The following is a 20674-nucleotide window of genomic DNA, read 5'->3' on the forward strand; positions in this document are numbered from 1 at the left end:
ACGTGTTAGTTCCACTCTTAAATTATCAACAGCTACAGGTGTTAATTTCCTAGTCAAGGTTCTAGTATCACATCAGGGGTTACCCATACGCAGCAATCCAAAAACAGTGAAAACCGGTAAGTGATCACTAATATCACTTAACAGTAGACCCCCACTGAGATCCTAATGTAACGTTAGTTAAAATGTTATCAATGAGAGTTGTTGAATTCACAGTTATTCTACTTGGATGAATAATAGATGGATACAGCCCCAAACAATATAAGAGTTTATAAATGAGGTGGTTTGTGGATGATTATGAGGATTTAAAAAATCTATATTAAAGTCTCCACAGATAAATAAATGCTTGTTGCTATTAATTTTATTATATGTTCCCATCACAATCGCCTTGAAAGTGTCGATATTTGCTCCAGGAGCTCTGTAAATGCAGCTAACAACCATACTGTTGGAATTTGTAGATGTAATTTCGACAGTAACACACTCCACACTCCTTAATTCTAGACATGTTCTGAGGAAGACTTCTGCTATTAAAATGTATAATTGAAAAAGCTCCATCATTGATATTGTAATCTTTGAATTGTTCTTCTGTAAAGTATTTGCATTGACGCTCAATATTATCAATAAAAAAGAGATCCGGATCAGACTCAGGTCCAAAAGGGCGGGATGCGCTTTTATTATAATCAAATGTTTCTAGACAGAGCTCCTAGGCAGAAATAAACTGGTTATTCTCCATAGTCATTATGTAATATATAGACTTTCATCTGTCATTATAATCAACCTCAAGACCAATACATTTCACCATTTTTGTCCTCATTCATATTTTTTCAGTTCATCAATATCTTTAATAACCAACACCTTAGCTTGCTCCCATTCAATTTACCATTCAATTTGATAAACACTTTACAATTGTTGACCCATTTACTCTGAATTTTGTCTCCGTAAGTAGCTGGCTTTCTTAGCGATATCTGCATTTCTTTTTGTCAAGTGATCATTCAAATAGACATTTGTAACTTTTGACTTTTTTCCTTGTTTCATCAACGCTACCTTATTTTTCCTATTGACAAACCTCATTATCACTGCTGGTGTATTCTTGTCTTTTGCTGCAAGGGGATGGCAATTCTCAATTGAGTCCACATCCAGGTAGATGTCCCTGGATGCAAGGAAAGCCACCACCTGGTGTTCAGTGGAGCCCCCCTCAGTCTCAGCAAAATCTTCGTCCCTGTTTGCCGTTACTGCATGGGCATATGACCTGGATTTTATTTTTAACCCGATCATAATTACTTCATTCATTCTTGAATATTGTTCCAAATATTCCATATATATATATATGTATATATATATATATATATATATATATATATATATATATATATATATATATATATATATATATATATATATATATATATATAGCTTGGGTAGTATTTCTAAAATACGTAGCTGACATTTTTCAAGGGGTGGTAACAAATTGTGTAAAGTTTCTACAATGACTTGGAATGGTGTGTGAGTCCAGAATGTTTTTAGAATCTTAGACTTCAAAAGTTTTTTGATAAACTCAACCCTTTTATTTCCTGTTAATTATGTATTTTTTCCATGGTAATTTACTGTCTTAAAGTATTTATAAATTGTTGAATGAATTAATTAATTTATTCAGCACACACAGACTCAAAATAGAAAACTCATAAAGAAAATAATTCAACAACATGTCCATGTGCCCGAAAGGGTGAAGGCAGAAGTAAAAGTTTATAAATGCTCACACCTTTAACCAAAAAAAATAAAAATGTATACATATGTATATAAAAATATACATATACCCATGATAACAAATACAAAATATAAAATAATCACTGAACAAAAATTTCAAAACACAAACATGCAAACAGCTGTGCACCATGCACACACCCCAAAAAAAAAAAAATCGATAAACCTAATTCATCATGCTATAACAAGTAATGAAATAATTTTTATAGTCTTTTAAAGCTAACCAAGTTACCAAATTATTTAATGTTATCAGGGCACTTATTCCACATATTAAGACCTTTAACAGAAACACAATGACTTTTCACAGTAGTTCGAACCTTTGATTTCTGAAATAATAGTGATCCTCGCAAATTATAACTGGAGTCCCTCATTTTAAACAGGTTATGGACATGTTGTGATAAATGTTTATATCATAATACAAATTATGTGTAAAGTAAAAAAAAAACATTTTTTATAATAAATAAACAAATATCAATTAAGTCCCAAAATTTTAAAATATGTAAACAGACAAAGGCATTGTTTAAATACATTGTTTTGGTTCTTATCATATGCACACTATCATTATTATAATTATTAACGTTATTATAATTATTATTATCAGTATTATTATTTCATTTTTACTTCTATTTTGTCATTTGATTTTTAAAATGGACCACAATGGAAATAAGTGTTTTCACTTTCTTGTGTCATCCATGTATTTTTAACGTATTTACAATTATATTATGTACTTACATTGAACTTATTTGTCAAAATTTGAGATTTTGCCATGTCTTCTGTTTTATTTTCTGGTCTGTTTGTTATTTTTTGTTCATTGGTTTTCTGTGAGTTTATTCTCTTGCTGGGTTTCTTGCTGCTTGGGTCTGTCTGTCTCTCTCTCTTGTCTGTCTCCTGGCACTTGGTGGTGGCATTTCCCCCTGTCTGGCCACACCCTTGTTCGGGTGCTTTCCATGCCATCCATCCAGCCATCCATTTTCTTCCGCTTTATCCGGAGTCGGGTCGTGGGGGCAGCAGCTCAAGCAAAGCCACCCAGACCTCCTGATCCACACACACCTCCCCCAGCTCCTCTGGGGGAACCCCAAGGCGTTCCCAAGCCAGTCGAGAGACGTAGTCATCTCCAGCATGTCCTGGGTCTTCCCCGGGGCCTCCTCCCGATGGGACGTGCCCGGAACACCTCTCCAGGGAGGTGTCCAAGGGGCATCCGGAAAAGATGCCCGAGCCACCTCAACTGGCTCCTTTCGACATGGAGGAGCAGCGGCTCGACTCCGAGCTCCTCCCGAGTGACCGAGCTCCTCACCCTATCTGTAAGGGAGTGCCCAGCCAACCTGCGGAGGAAACTCATCTCGGCCGCTTGTACTCGCAATCTCGTTCTTTCGGTCATGAGCCAAATCTCATGACCATAGGTGAGGATCGGAATGTAGATCGATCGGTAAATTGAGAGCTTTGCCCCCCTACTCAGCTCTCTCTTCACCACGACAGTCCGATACAGCGACCGCATCACTGCAGATGCTGCACCGATCTGTCTATCGATCTCACGCTCCATCCGTCCCTCACTCGTGAACAAGACCCCGAGATACTTAAACTCCTCCACTTGAGGCAAGGACACTCCACCGACCTGAAGAGGGTAAAGCACCTTTTTCCGGTCGAGAACCATGGCCTCGGATCTGGAGGTGCTGATTTTCATCCCGGACGCTTCACACTTGGCTGCAAACCGCCCCAGTGCACGCTGAAGGTCCTGATTTGATGAAGCCAACAGAACCACATCATCTGCAAACAGCAGAGACGACATTCTGTGGTTCCCAAATCATCCTGTTATCATGATTTAGCATCAGTTTTCACCCAATCAAAGGCAAAGTTCTCGGCACCGGAGTGCACTGCTATGAACGATTATATTCAAGAGTCACTCATGGCTGGTTTTATTTGTCCCTTGTCTTTGCCCACAGGAGCAGGCTTTTTCTTCATAGAAAAGAAGGATAAATTCCTCCGCCCCTGCCTTGACTACTGCGGCCTGAATGACATCAGTGTTAAAAATCAGTATCCATTGCCACTCATCTCCTCCACTTTTGAGTTGCTAGAAGGTGCTATTTTTTTCACAAAACTCGACTTACGTTAACGCATATCATTTGGTTAGAATACGATCAGGAGATGACTGGAAGACAGTGTTCAACATGCCAACCGGTCATTACAAATACCTTTTGGCCTCACTAACGCCCCTGCAGTGTTCCAAAATTTAGTCACCCATGTTCCGCGGGAGTACCTAAACAAATGCGTTTTTGTTTATCTTGACGATATTCTGATTTTTTCTCCTGATGCGGAATACCACACGCAGCATGTACGTGCCATTCTGCAAACCTTGTTACAGAATGCTTTGTACGTCTAAGCAGAGAAGTGCGAATTCCATAGATTGACTGTTTCATTCCTGGGGTTTGTTATTTCTGAGGGTGAGATCCAGATGGATCTGGAAAAGGTCGCGGCCGTGCATGAATGGGCAGTTCCAGGCAATGGCAGTAGTACAGAAGTTCCTGGGCTTCAGTAATTTTTACTGCAAGTTTATTCATAACTTTAGCATAATGTGACTTCTTTCCTGCGGACGTCCGCTAGCACATCGGAGTGTGATGAGGATTTCCGGATCCTAAGGCAGCGCGTTACAGTGGCCCCCGTGCTGCTCCTCCCTGACTCCGCTCGGCAGTTCGTGGTCTGACGTGGGAGTCGAGGCGGTCCTATCTCAAATGAATCCATCCGACAATAAGTTGCATCTTTGTGCTTTTTTGTCCAAAAAACCATGTACCAAATCCAGCAAACACTTCCAGTAAATGATTTTAATCTATAGAGCTGTGTGTTTGAGTCCTGCATTTGTGTCCAGCCATTTCTAATGAACAAACCTAATATTATTAAATAAAAGCATGGACACACACATGCACTTACGCTTATAATATAGAGATGATTTCCACACACACACGAACGAACAGCTTTTTGTCTTATAGCTAGGGCTGCAGCTATCGATTATTTTAGTAATCGAGTATTCTATCGATTATTCTGGCGATTAATCGAGTAATCGGATAAAAAGTACTTTTGCGTTTTAAAACATTAACAGTCCAGGGCTCTCCCTAAGTAATGGCACAATGTCACTGCGTCATCACAGAGATTGTCAAATTTAGTGTATCCCTTTCTGTGTTCCTGGGTAATTATTTATTTTTTCACATCTTTGTTGTTTTTCACATCAAGTTTTGGATCTTTCCTGGTGTCAAGAGCTGAGCGAAAGTCAGGCCAAAGTCTTGACATTTTCCTGAAATGGCGATGGGTTGTGGCTTTCTGTTTTTTGTTTTCCCCAACTTGTAAAATTTAACCATTTATATTCATTTATTTATTAAGGTGGTGGACTGGGTCACTGCATGAATTTCTTTTTAACACTCTCTCTGCTGCTCAGCCAATGCATTTCATTTTCAGCTGGAGGTTGAACATGCAGCCTCGCAGTCACTGTTTTTTATTATTATTATTATTATTTTATTTGAGTTCCCATGTTTGTGAAGCATTGTGTGTTGCCCAAAAAAGCGAAAATTAAAAAGCGAAACACTCACTGCGAGTCTAAGCAAAACACAGAAGAAAGAGTGAACTTCTTCCAGAGACTGTCTGTGGCCGAGACAGAGCTGTGTGAGGGCAGTGCTGAGCCGTTCACACTGGGCAGAGAGAGGCAGCAGCCGGCCGCCGTGCATAGAGCAGCCAGCGGACGAAACTGTTTTTTTTTTTGTTTTTTTTTACAAACACACTGCTTTGCTTTAAATGCACAGTAAGCTATTTCAGATGATCAGCGTGGACCATCTTTTTCTAAAAGGCTTTATTTCACTCTGTCGCGTTGGAAAGCTGTAGCTTTTGTGCTAATTTGATTAGCGTTTGCTGTAGTCTTCTTGTGTTTGTTTTTCTGGGGACACTACAGCGCCACACGCAGGCCTGGCATATGTACTACAACGTTAAATGAAGCTTCGAGGCACAGAATTTGCCTCGAACATTTTTTGTTATCAAATTATTCTAATTACTCGACTAATCGTTTCAGCGCTACTTATAGCAGATTGCAGAAAGACAAAAAGCTTTGACAGAGAACTTTGACAGAGACTGTGGTGGAAGACATTAAAAGCACTACATATTTCACTTTTACCAATGTAACACTTGTCACTCATGGTAAAAGCAACATAAGACTTATCTAAAGTGACTAAACCAATTGAACTACAAAAACACAATAAATCAATAACACCAATAACACTGTTAAACTAACATAAACCACAATAACAACATTTAAAACCTCAAATCCCATGGTGTATTTTTTACTGGTTAGCTAAAATGGCTAATTTCTCAAAAAATATATCCTATCAACTTTTCCGTACTCGCAGCGTTCATCCTTGACCCAAAATACATAAGCATACCAAACAGTAAATGTCAGCTGTCCCCAGTTCCTCCGTGATAAGATAGACACGCACGCGCGCAAACACACACACACACACACACACACACACACACACACACACACACACACACACACACACACACACACACACACACACACACACACACACACACACACACACACACACACACACACACACACACCCCTACCTGCTGTAAGCAGGTGCTTTTAAATTGAAAAAAAAATAATGGCAGTGGATGAAGACATTAAAACTACTAAACATTTCACTCATGGTACCACCAAGAGACTTAATTCACCCATGGTAACTGCAACATAACACTTAACTAAACTGACTAAATCAAGTGAACTACAAAACTCAATGAATCAATAACACTAACAACACTGTTAAACTAACAAACCACAAAACATTCAAAACCTCAAACTCGAACTCCCGTGGTGCATTGCAGCACAATGTCCATTATTTACTGGTTTGATAAAATTGCAAATTTCTCTAAAAATATTTGTCCTATCAACTTTCTGTTTTTGCAGCATTCATTCTTGACTAGGGATGGGTATCGTTAAGATTTTATCGATATTGATACCATTATCGATTCCGCTTATATCGATCCAATTCCTTATTGATTCCTTTATCGATACCTCTTGTGAATTTTTTGTGTACTAAAAGTAGGCTTTACAGGTTTTCTATGTCAGCAGGTCAAAGAGCTTTTTCTTATTGTGCACCCACTCTGTGGAAAGGTCTTCCTGCGACCGTGAGGCAGTCGGAGTCCGTGGACATTAAGTCAAGACTTAAAACCTATTTTTAGTCTCTTTCTTATGAATAATTTTTATTTTGTTATCTGTTTTATTCTTTTACTTCTGTTTTTAATTATGTATTTCAATTTTTTTAAATTGTATTTATTTATTTTAATTTTTTATGTTGAACTGTTCTGTGTGAGGTGCCTTGAGACAGCTTTTGTTGTGATTTGGCACTTGAACAACATTTTATTGAGTCTTAAAGTAAATAAATATGAAATTGGTTACTGGATCCTTAAACTCTGGAAATAAACTCTACATGGTGAATCCTTGATCTCTGGACATAAACAGAAATAAAATCTGTAGTTTTTGTCAAAAGCATTTCCTTTCAGACATTACTGGCTGAACGTCTTTTGATACGTCTGAACTGAGCTCTTGCAGCTAGCTGTATTGCACGAATGAAAAAACATTTTAGTGGATTGTAGTTTCTTGTCTGTATTGCAACGTTTGTAAGAGGTGTCATTTTATTTAAAGCGGCAATTCGTTTTGAAGTTATTAATTGCGACCAGACTCTGTTTCAGCAGAGAGCCGTGCAGCGCTTGGACCTGTGCCAATGGAACGGAGGATGATTCTCGTTTCTTGACTACAACAAAACAAGAGTCCCAGTTAGCGACTTTAATACACACAAAAGTGACTCATGATATTTTAATGGCTTTGAGAGGGGTTAAGAAGCGGACTTACCGCTTCTGAAGAGCAATGGATCAAAGAATCAACGAGCCAGAGGATCGAAGCATTGCTTCATTGATTCACGCTTGAAACTGGAGTCGCGCTGCAGAAACGGTTGATTACAGAGCCGCTGCAGGGTCTGCAATCAACGTAGATGAATGATCATTTCCCCGACAAACACACTCAAAAACAATGGCTGCTCTGAAGGACCGATAAGGGAATTATTTTATTAACGATATTCGAAAAGAACCGGTTCTCGATACCCAACCCTATCCTTGACCCCAAATACATAAGCATACAAACAATAAATGTCAGCTCTCCCAGGTTTTTGCATGATCAAAGCCGTACACATGCACACACAAACACACAGAGGCCACTTGGCTATTATACACATGATTTTCCCATGAAAAGTATGATACATTTGTTTTTAAAGCATCCATACTTACTTCACCACTGAAGATGTAGTCAAGGATCTGCTTCATGATGGACATGGAAACACCCTCCAGTTCAATCCTGTATGTCGACCCATCGTCCTTTGGAGGATTGTAGTTCAACTTGGTCCTGCAGTCAAACAGTCAATATCACTGAATGTGAACATGCTAATAACACCTGACACCAGGAGCAATATAGTTATCAAAAATACTTCAGAGTGCAAACACTCATTACTCTGAGTACTCTTACTCATGAAGAAGAATCAGGGTTCTCCCCAGACAATGGAACAACGGCATTATGCCATTATACTGTTATCACAGCTCCGTTATCATGTGCCCTGCTCTCTGGTAGGGATGGGGAGTTTTCTAATCCAGCCAGGCTGTGTTTGTGCTGAACGGACTTGCTGCCTTGCTGCTTACTGCTTTAGTTCAGTAAAGGTACAGTGTGTCATTTTTGAAGACAGAAAATGTTATGTCCATCAAATATTAATGTTTTTAAACTTTTCAACATTATTTATTTTAACTTAAACAGAAACATACAAAAAAAAAAACTGACATCACAACATAAGTGTCATTTTTTTTGTCTATTAGTCTTGCTTTCAATGCATTCAAAATGACTCGCAACGCACGCCGCCTCGGGTGATAATTGCCAACAGCACCAACTATACTAAAAACGTCTGGGGAGAACCCTGAGAATTAAGTATTGCAGAAGAGTAAGAGAGTCCAGAACTCCCCCAAGACTGGATGCCAATCCATTGTAATACTACACACAGCGTGACCAGAGCTGAACCTAGGTCTACATATTGGTAGTGCAACCCCTATCAAGTACTGAATATTTAAGCGGACTCTTTGTCATCAGCGTGGAGCAAAAATACAAACAATGAGCTTCTCATTTCTAATACTTCTGGAGTGGACTGTATGCTATCAGAGTGTGTATAAGAACATCCAATGCTTTTGCTAGTGCTGAAATTCGGAGATCTGACACAAAACTGTTTGAATCTACAAAATGAAACCTCACATTCTAAACTGTGTACTCAATTAAAAAACGTCAATAGGAGGGTGGGAAGTCCAGGCTGTGTGGAGCTGAGAAAATAGACTATGAAGGCATGAAGAGTAGAGAAGGCAAGTGTCAGAAGAATCAATAAGAATGAATTCTAGCCACACTGCTGGAAGTTTTAAACCTGGCACATATTTTTAGATGTTTTCAGGTTCAGCTTTTCACTGGCGGTAAAAATTATGATAAACAGTCCAGTGTCAAGTTAGAATGCTAACACATTTTAACCAGTAACTACTGTAGGCAAAAACGTCACTGTAAGTGCTGGGAGAGGCTTTTCACGTAAGTAGATATGCCCAAGTATACATCAATAAATTTGAAGAACCTGTTCTGGTGCAATGTGTCCTGGCAGCATACAGTGTTTCCAATGCAAAATTTTGGGAAAATGTCCTACAAACGTGAAGTGTCATACCAAAAAAAAAAAAAAAAAAAAAAAATCCTATGCCCTAGAAATGGTAACTCTCCTATGAATAAAACAAGAATTGTCCTTCAAATGTTAATTGTATGACCAAAAAAGCTCAGTGACCAAAAAAAAAAAAAAAAAAAATATATATATATATATATATATATATATATACACACACACACACACACACACACACACACACACACACATATACATATATGTATACATATATATACACACACAGTAAAACTCGCCTAAACCGTCATCGTATAAACCGGATGTATGTATGTGTGTGTGTGTGTGTGTATATATATATATATATATATATATATATATATATATATATATATATATATATACGAGGTCTCTTAGATAATAAACCGACCCTTTTATTTTTTTTTTAACTATATGGATTTGAATGACATGCGATTACACCAATCATGCTTGAACCCTCGTGCGCATGCGTGAGTTTTTTCACGCGTGTCGGTGACGTCATTTCCCTGTGGGCAGGCCTTGAGTGAGATGTGGTCCCGCCCTCTCGGCTGAATTCCTTTGTTTCACACGCTGCTCGAGACGGCGCGCGTTGCTTTATCAAAATTTTTTCTGGACCTGTGAGGAATATCTGAGTGGACACTATTCGAGAAATTAAGCTGGTTTTCTGTGAAAAGTTTAACGGCTGATGAGAGATTATGGGGTGTTTCTGTCGGTGTAAGGACTTCCCACGGAGCGGGACGTCCTGCAGCGCTTCCAGGCGCTGTCGTCGGCCTGTTTCGAGCTGAAAACATCCTAATTTAAGGCTTAATTCACCCAGGACATCGTGAGAGAACAGAGAAGATTCAGAAGAGGCCGGCATGAGGAATTTATGCGGACACTGCACTGTTTAAGGACATTTTTTTAATGAAAGACGTACACGCAAATTCGCCGAGTCGTTTCCGTGACGACTCGGCAAATCTGTGTGCGCCACGACAGGAAAAACACCTCCGTGTTGAAAACCATTTGTAGAATTCAGGCGGCTTTTAATGGCTTTCAACAAGTGAGTAACTGAGAAATTGTTTAACAGCTTGGGCATGTTCCAACTTGCCCGTTAAGATTTCCAACGGAGGTGTTTTTCCTGCCGCGACCCCCCGCGGTCGGGTCCAGCCCGACATGCAACTCTGCCCGCACGTTCTTTCATTACAAAATGACCGTTAACAATGGAATGTCCGAATAAATTCCTCATGCCGACTTCTTCTGAAAGTTCTCTGTTCTCTGACGACTTACTGCGTCAACAGAGCCTGAAATGTGGAAGTTTTCAACTTGAAACGGCGAGACGCTGCCGCCTCGAAGCGCAGATCGCCATCAGGCGCCGTGGACCGTCCTTAAAGCGACACTACCAGACCAAAATCTCTCATCAGCCGTTAAAATTTTTACCGAAAACCAGCTGAATTTATTGAATGGTGTCCACTCAGTTGTGCCTTACAGTTTTGAAAAAAATTTTATCAAACAAAGCAGCAGTCTCTGAGCCATTCCTAAACAATGAAAAAAATCGACGAGCGGGTGGACGACTCCTCACTCAAAGACTGCCCACAGGCGAATGACGTAACCGACAGGCGTGAAAAAACTCTTGCATGCCCACGAGGGTTCAAGCATGTCTGATGTAATCACACGTGATTCAAATCCATATGGTTTTTGAAAAAAATAATAAGGTCGGATACTTTTCTAATAGACCTCGTATATATATATATATATATATATATATATATATATATATATATATATATATATATATATATATACACACATACACAGTAAAACTCACCTAAACTGTCATCGTATAAACCGGATACTCACACTCACCGGACAAAAGCAAAAGTCCCAAACGCTTCTGAATGGTTTTCCATGTAATGAACTAAGGATGGGACCGATCCGATTCAGTATTGGTATGGGCTTCCAATACCAACATATCAAGTATGAAGTATCAAGTATCAGAAAATACTGATACAAGCTGCAGTGTTTTCTGATACCGGAGAGAAGCCACTTCTATGAAACCTCTCAAATGCTTCTTGCTCTCTGCTGTTTGCTGCTGAGCATGAAGGAGGAGGGGAGAGGGGGAGGTTTCTGAACTGAAGCCAAGTTGTTTGAGAGAGGTCTCTTCCACAGCCGAGGAGCAGGGTTTATAACAGGATGACTTACAACAGGATGATCACGGGAACAGACGGATACCAAGTTGGACCAGGAAACGTGCAAACACTTGGAGATGAACATTAATGACCGGCAAGGAAAGACAAACAGGCGTGATTCAAAAAGACTCACTGATGAATTACAGGTGTTCTTAATCATGAATGTAGTAACACACACTGAACACAAGAGAACGACAAACCATGACTGAACGTAAAACATGACAGTGACATCATGTTAGCAGGGAAAAAAAAGACATGGATGCAACATGAGAAAACCAGAAAACACTGTACAGAACCGAAATGCAATAAGCCCGAAACAGCAGAAACAAAACAGAACATGAAAGGAGCTGACAACCCGTGAGGAACAAAGCCTTAGGGAAGAAAAAGAATAAACCACCACCACGTCCACCCCTGAGGCAGAAGCCTGGCGATGTGTGCGTGACAGAAAATCGAAGGACAGGACAGGGACAGAGGACAGGTGGCGAGGACCAAGAGTTCCAGGATGGTGCATGATGCGCCCGCCCAACCCTGTCCCATGCAACTGACAAGAAGGAAACGCAGCGCTTTTCACCCACACATCAGGACATGAGAAGGAAACAATGAAAGCTAGGTTATTTCTCTCCTGTCCTCCTCTGAATCGAGTGGCTGCAGGATCGACCACTCAGAGCTGCTGTACCCGGGATGTTATCAGCTGAAGAAGAGAGAGTTTTTGGAGCACTTTTCAACATAACAGAAAGACTTCAGACAACGCTCTGGCGATGCTAAGAAGCTAAAAGAGGTTCAGGCTACGGAGGATAACCAGCGACCCCTCAGCCAGGGTGGATTCCTCGAAGTGAAGACTTTCTCAGCTCTAACACCTAACAACTATCTGGATCTGTGTGGAATACAAATACTTTGGACAAAGTTGGATGTAACCAGAAGAGGATCACGATTCGGCAACAAAGGTTAAGCCCACATGGCCAATGGACTTTCCCTCTCTCTCCCAATTGGACTTTATAAATAACTGAGACCTGACCCAGTGAAGTGAATGGATTTTGACGTAAAGGCCCAGCACGTGAGTAAAAACCCTGAATTCCAGTCATTTCTGGAAGACTTTCATCACTGTAATATACACTCCGAACATGCCAAATATTTCTCAAATCTCTCAAATACCTAAACTCTAATCGCTGTCTGCTTTTCTTCCTCTACGCCGAATCACCCACAATATTCATTCACTCAGCAACCAAATTAAGTGGCGTGGGGATCATTGTTATTGGCTTATGTCGTAGTTTATTTTCCACCAGTGATAAAGACAAATTCATCCATCCATTTTCTACCACTTTATCCGGAGTCGGGTCGTGGGGGCAGCAGCTCAAGCAAAGCCGCCCAGACTTCCCAATCCACACACACCTCCCCAGCTCCTCCTGGGGAACCCCAAGGCGTTCCCAAGCCAGCCGAGAGATGTAGTCCCTCCAGCGTGTCCTGGGTCTTCCCCGGGGCCTCCTCTCGATGGGACATGCCCGGAACACCTCTCCAGCAAGGTGTCCAGGGGGCATCCAAAAAAGATGCCCCCTGGACGCCTTTCGACGTGGAGGAGCAGCGGCTCGACTCCGAGCTCCTCCCGAGTGACAAAAACAAAACATGAATTTGTCTGTATCACCAGTGATACAGACAAATTCATGTTTTGTTTTTTACTTGTGTTGCTGTGGGCAGAGGGGGGAGAAGGAATAAAAGAAACTCTGATCGCTCACGTCATGCGTGAAGTGCGCACCCACAAGCAAAACCATGTGGGCTGTGATCAAACACACATGGGATAGTGACTTCTGATTGGTTAGTTTGTGTGTTTTCCACCAATGAAAAAGGAGTCATGTTTCTTCCCACCACTATCGCTGCAACAGCTGTTTACTTCCGCTGTACAAACAAAAGCTAAAACGCCACAAATCACAATGCCATAGCACCCCCCCAATGGTCGGAGTATGTCATTATTCAACTACAAAGCTCCCTGGCCTGCACTGACTGAGACATTTTTGATGGAGATCTGAATGACAGGGTTTCTGTCATTACAGATTACATCAAATTTTGTATAAGTTCCACTACTCCAACTAAAACAATAAAAATACGAGGTCTGTTAGAAAAGTAACAGACCTTTTTATTTTTTGCAATAACCTTATGGATTTGAATCACGTGTGATTGCATCAGCCAAGCTTGAACCTTCGTGCGTTTGCGTGAGTTTTTTCATGCCTGTCGGTTGCGTCATTCGCCTGTGAGCAGGCTTTGTGGGAGGAGTGGCCCAGCCCCCTCTGCGGATTTTCATTGTCAGGAAAATGACTGAGCAACTGCCGCTTTGCTCCATCAAAATTTTTTCAGAAACTGTCAGAGACAGCCAGGTGGAAACCATTCGGAAAATTCAGATGGCTTTCGGTGAAGATCTTATGGGCATCACACAGATTAAGGAGCATTACAACCGGATTAAAGACGGCCCACAGCGGCTGAAACAACCAGATCATTTCCAAAGTGAAGGCTGTGCTGTGTGTGAAGGCTGAAGATGTCGTCTGACTACCAGAGAAAGGGCAAGAGAGGTGAAAATAGCACTTTTTCGGCACATTACACTGTTACAGGAGATTTTGTCACGAAAGACGTGCGGCGGAATTCGCGCGTCAGGACGGAGCCGCTAATGGCGCAAAACAAAAAGCACCTCCGTGTTGGAAGTCTCACCGGACATGCCCAGCTCTTCCACCATTTGGAAGATTCAGACGGCTTTGGGTGGCTTTTCAGTCGAGTGAGTATCCAAGAAATTGTCGAAGATCTGGTCCTGTGAGACCAACACGGAGGTGCTTTCATTCTGCGCCATTAGCGGCTCCGTGGCGAATTCCTCCGCTCCTCTTTTCATGACAAAATCTCCTTTAACAGTGGAATGCGCCGGAAAAGTGCTATGTCCACCTTTTCTGCCATTTCTTTGGTAGTCAGACGACGTCCCGGATCAACGCAGCATTCAGTTTGGAAATGATCTGGTCGTTTCAGCCTGTCAATCGCCGCTCTGAGCGTGGCGCGCCCTCCGCCATTGTGCACCATCTTTAAACCGGCTGTACCACTCCTTAATCTGTGTGATGCCCATAAAATCGTCCCTGAAAGCCATCTGAATTTTCCGAATGGTGTCCACCTGGCTGTCTCTCACAGTTTCTGGAAAAATTTGATGCATTGCTGCTCCAGCCAGACATTTTCATTTTTGTATGTTCAGACATTTTCTTCACAATGAAAATCCGACGAGGGGGGAGGACCAGTGCTCACTCAAAGCCTGCTCACAGGCGAATGACGCAACCGACAGGCGTGAAAAAACTCACGCATGCGCACAAAGGTTCAAGCTTGGCTGATGCAATCACACGTGATTCAAATCCATAAGGTTATTGCAAAAAATAAAAAGGTCCAATACTTTTCTAACAGACTTTGTATATCCTAATTCTAAACTGGATCACCTCACAAATTAAGCAGAGCCTGAAAGAAAAACATAAATCCTTCAGGCACAAGGACTGGATCAGCCTCAAAGCAATAAACAGGAACATAAGGAACGAGGTTTTTAAAGCTAAACTGGGCTACAAAAACAAACTTGAATTAAACTTTAGTAATATGAACACCAAGCAAGCTTTACAGAAGGTGAAAACCTTGACAGGATGTGAATCCAAATTCACATGTACAGTCAGTGACCCAGAAACCCTTACTAAATACCTGAACATATTTTACACCCGTTTTGACAACCAGGACTTCTCATCTGAGTGTCAGGCCTTGCTGAGAACCCTCCCACCACCAGCCCCTGAAATACCAGCCCCATTCACAGAGGAGGAGGTACAACGCCAGCTGAGTCGCTGCAAGCCTGGCAAGGCTCCGGGGCCTGATGGCATTCCACCTAGGGTGCTTAAGACCTGTGCCATGGAGCTCTCCCCAATCCTGCACTCACTTTTCTGTCAATCTTATCGGACTGTCACAATACCCACACTATGGAAAACTGCCAATTTAATTCCAGTACAAAAAAAACCTAGACCTACTGAACTTCATCATCATTATCGCCCCATAGCCTTAACATCCATAATCATGAAATGCCTGGAGAAACTGCTGCTGAACATCATTCTTCCACTTGTCAACCCACACTTGGATCCCCTCCAATTTGCCTATAAGGCAAAAACAGGTCTAGAGGATGCTGTGGCCTGCCTGCTGCACCTCCTCCTCCAGCATTTGGATTCCCCAGGCAACTTCGCTAGGATATTATTTGTAGATTTCAGTTCCGCATTTAATTCCTTACAGAAACATTTGCTGATCCAGAAGCTTTATCATTTCAACATTCCTCCCCATCTGATTCACCTCATCCACAACTTTCTCACAGATAGACTACAGGCAGTAAGGGTGGGCTCAACCACATCCCCTGTACGTACCATTAACACCAGGGTCCCACAGGGATGTGTGTTGAGCCCATTCCTGTACACTCTCTACACTAATGACTGCCTAAGCATCTCACCAACCATATCGTACCTCAAATATTCAGATGATACAGCCATCCTCGCACTCCTTTCAGAAAATCAATCTATCCTGGATTACCATAATACAATCACTCACTTTACCAACTGGTGCACAGACAACCATCTTCAAATAAATGTTAATAAAACAAAGGAACTTCTGGTCAGCCCACCCCAGCTCCCCACCATCATAAACACACAAATAGTTGAGGCAGTGGTCACTTTTAAATACTTAGGAATAACTCTGGACAATACCAACTTACCTTTGACCAGCACATTGAGGACATTCAAAAAAGAAGCCAACAAAGACTGTCAGTCATCCGCAAACTCAAAGGACTTTTCAAATCATTTTGTACTGTTCCTCATGTTTCTTTACCATGCTTTCTGTTACAAATTGGGGCAAAATCACACGTATCACAAACACAGCTGCCAAAATCAATCAATCAATCAATCAACATTTATTTATAAAGCACTTTACAGCACCGACTGGTGTCCAAAGTGCTTAAAATTAAAAACACAAATTTACAAAAATAAAACACATATAAAATAAAATTTTAAAACAACACACAAAAAAAGAACATAAAAACAACAGAACATGTCACCTCCCCACTAAGTGTTAAAAGCCAGTTTAAATAAATAAGTCTTTAACTTAGATTTAAAAAGTGCTAGGTCAGGAACAGTACGTAACTCAAGAGGTAGCTCATTCCACAGTCTGGGGCCAGCTACCGCAAAAGCATGATCACCCCAATGTTTATATCTTGACCTTGGAACATCTAAGTAAAGCTGGCCAGACGCCCTTAATGTCCTACTGTAGGTGCGCCAAGTTAAAATTTCAGACAAGTAGGGAGGTGCAAGGCCATAAATAGCTTTAAAAACAAACATTAAAATTTTAAAATCAATTCTAAAACGAATTGGAATAAGTGAGTACAGGATGGGTGTAATATGCTCACGTCTAAAAGTGTTTGTCAAAAGACGAGCAGCAGCATTCTGCACCAACTGGAGACGAGCAAGAGACGAATGATTAATGCCTGAATAAAGTGCATTACAATAATCAAGTCTGGAGCTGATGAAAGCATGAATGGCCGTCTCAAGATCACATCTACTGAGAAAGTGCTTTATTTTAGCCAAAAGGCGAAGTTGGAAAAAACTAGCTTTGACAACAGAATTTATCTGTTGATTGAACCTCAAACAGCTGTCAAATATCACTCCCAAATTCTTGACAGCTGGTTTTACATAGTTAGCCAAAGCACCAAAATTTGGTGTTACCACATTTGGTATGCCAGTGCGCTCAAACACCATGATCTCAGTTTTACCATCATTCAGGTAAAGGAAGTTTTGGGACAGCCACTGCTTTACATCACGAATACAATTAAATAATGATGACAAAGTATCACTCCCATTAGTCCTCACAGGCAGATAGATTTGCAGATCATCTGCATAACAATGAAAGGACAGGTTGTGCTGGGTTATAATTGACCCCAATGGCAGAATGTACAAAGAAAATAGAATCGGCCCAAGGACAGATCCCTGCGGCACTCCACAGCACAGAGGAGCAGTTGATGAGGAAAGGTCCCCAATCATGACAGAAAAGCTCCTTTCAGCCAAATATGATTTAAACCACTTAAGTGCAGTACCATGAATGCCAATAAAATGTTCCAACCGGGAAACAAGTACTGTGTGATCCACAGTATCAAAGGCTGCTGTGAGGTCCAACAGAACCAGCACAGCAGGATTCCCTGCATCCACCGACAGAGTAATATCATTATGAACTTTTAAAAGTGCTGACTCAGTGCTGTGTCGCGATCTAAACCCAGACTGGAATTTTTCAAGGATGAGATTGTCTTCTAAAAATGATTGTAACTGTAAAAAGACAACCTTTTCTAAAACCTTAGATAGAAATGGCAGATGAGACACAGGTCTAAAATTGGATAAAACTGATGAGTCCAGGTGAGGTTTTTTAAGAAGAGGTCGAACCACAGCATGTTTAAAAGCAGCTGGAACAGACCCTGATCTAAGACAAGCATTGATAAAAGTTAGGAGACCCGCCCCAACAGTATTAAAAACCTCCTTCAGCACCTTAGCTGGAACAACATCAAAAGGACAACTTGTAGATTTTATGTGTTTTACATCAGCGAGAGATGCAAAAGAAATGGGCTCAAACTGTTCGAGCACAGCAGAATGTGCACGAGGAGCAGACAACTCAACATTACAGCTCTGATCAGCGTTCTGTCTGACTGATGAAACCTTATCAATAAAAAACTGAAGAAACTCCTCACAGGTTGTGGTTGTAGCGTCCAACAAAACAGAGGTGCATGAATTTACAACTGAGTTTATAGTCTGAAATAACACACTGGGACGATGACAACTGCTCGAAATAATATGAGACAGATATTGTGCTTTTGCCTCCTTCACAGCCTTCTGATAGTCAGTTAGACTGTCCCTCAGAAAACCAAGAGACACCTGTAGTTTGTCCTTTTTCCATTTTCTCTCCGCCCGTCTGCAGCGTTGCCTGAGGGCACGGGTCGTGGCATTTAACCAGGGGTCGGATTTTGATTTCCTGAATTTGCAGCGCATCGGTGCAACAGAGTCCAAAATTACTGTGCATGTAGAGTGGAAAGAAGAGAGGATGTTATCTGGGAGTAATGGAGAAACCAGTCCATTCATGGCATAAAACTGAAAGTCCATGAAGGCAGCAGCAAAGTCCCCCGCTGTCGAGGAGGTAACCAAACGGCGGCGAGAGACAGGAACAAGTGGCTTACTAGCAGATGGAGGAGCAATAAATTCAAAAATAACAGGAAAGTGATCTGAAATAGCAATGTCTGATATGTCCTTAAGTGAAACTGAGAGCCCAAAAGAAATAACCAGGTCCAAGGTGTGTCCAAGATTATGTGTTGGTCCATCCACAACTTGTGTTAGACCAAAAGAGTTCAGGAGGCTTTTAAAATCATCAGCCAGCTGATTAGAAGGACAACAGATATGAATATTAAAATCACCACAGACCAAAAACTTGTCATATTTTGGGATAAAATCTGCCAGAAACTCAGAAAACTCCTGAATAAAATCCTTATTAAATTTTGGTTTTCATTGGACTCCCCACACCCAACCTCACAGAATCGAACAATAGATTTATTATTCGTATAGCAAATTCTATAGTACAAGACACTACTCACCCATTTCACCAATTCAACACTTTACTTCCTTCAGGGTGCAGATACAGGAGTATTAAGTTCAGGAGGGCTCGCCTCGGGAGGAGCCTGATCCCTGCAGCTATAGCGGCCCTTAGCAGCAAGCCCCACTGACCAGTCTGTCTGCTATTGTATTATTTGTTATTGTTGTTATCAGTGTTATTGTAGATATTTGTGCTGCCTATTTTGTGTTGTGCTATTGTGATACTGTTGTTGTCTGTCCTGTGATATGTTATTGAGTTTACTGTATTGTCTGTCTTGTTATGTACAATATATTGTACAGTAGGTGAAGACAAATTTCCCCACGGGGACCAATAAATCTAATCTAATCTTCCTAAACTCCCTTACTGATGTGACTTCCTTGCTTGGTCAGCAGGAGCTATCATTTAGGGGGTATGTTGCAAGTAGTGAATCATCTAACAAGGGTTCATTACAGGGAGCGTGATCAGACTGTTCCGAATGCGGTTTTGACTCGGTGTGAGTATTTAGAACGCAGTCAGACTGCCGTTCGATATTTTTCCCCTTCGACTGCGCCATGAATGTTTTGAACATGAGAAAAACATTCACGGTGGCCGCATGACTGTCCCAGACTGTTTAGGCTGCTCTGAGGATTGCTGTCTGACGTTTTTGAATGCACCTCGACACGCCTGGAATGTGGGTCGACTTTTCATTCGGAGGGGATTCGGCCTCTAGTGTGACGGGGGTATAAAAGACACGGAGTTGGACAATTGTATCGTTAGTGGCAAAAATGGGAACTACATCTGCGGGAGTTGAAAAGAGCTTTGTCGCTGCCTACTTGGTACAATAGAGTCACAGACCATTTTCTTGAAAGGGAACGGAAGGCAGAATTTAAGTATAAATAAATTGAAATTCTAATCCAATTACAATTCTTCTGCAAATCTGATTGGTTAATCGTGTGAGATTTCAGACCATAAAATATCACGTAAATGGTAAACAGCAAAATATTAAAACCGTTTCACATTTAATGTGTTACTCTGGGCCTTGTCCGCGATGTCAATAATGGTACTGTCAGCTGAGAGCGAGAGGTTGCCAACCATCATTACAGGCCCCTTCACATGTAGTGTGAAGTCTGGACGATGTTTGGACAAATACTGCCAAACAGCACGAAACAGTTCAAATTTACGCACCTCGAAACAAATAAATAAAAACCAGCCAGTACCTGTGGGATCACGCTGCTTATGTGGAATAAAAAAAAACAACAAAAAAAAAAAACACATACCACCCACTGGACGTGAACCCGCGCCTTCCAAAAGCTCTGATTACCAGTCAGCAACTTTACCACTGAGCTACAGAGCTGTTCT

At 41.2% G+C, this 20674-nt stretch overlaps 1 protein-coding gene across 3 annotated transcripts in view; it reads right to left on the reverse strand.

Annotated features, from left to right (window-relative positions):
* gan (gigaxonin) overlaps nucleotides 1–20674 on the reverse strand; it is a 130992-nt gene that overhangs the window by 65686 nt on the left and 44632 nt on the right. For all 3 annotated transcript variants that reach the window (XM_034175725.1, XM_034175728.1, XM_034175726.1), the window contains exon 3: nucleotides 8080–8194. In XM_034175725.1, the coding sequence (XP_034031616.1) occupies nucleotides 8080–8194 (115 nt within the window). The remainder of the gene's footprint in view (nucleotides 1–8079; nucleotides 8195–20674) is intronic.

Source organism: Thalassophryne amazonica, chromosome 8, assembly GCF_902500255.1.
Source record: "Thalassophryne amazonica chromosome 8, fThaAma1.1, whole genome shotgun sequence".
NCBI lineage: Eukaryota > Metazoa > Chordata > Actinopteri > Batrachoidiformes > Batrachoididae > Thalassophryne > Thalassophryne amazonica.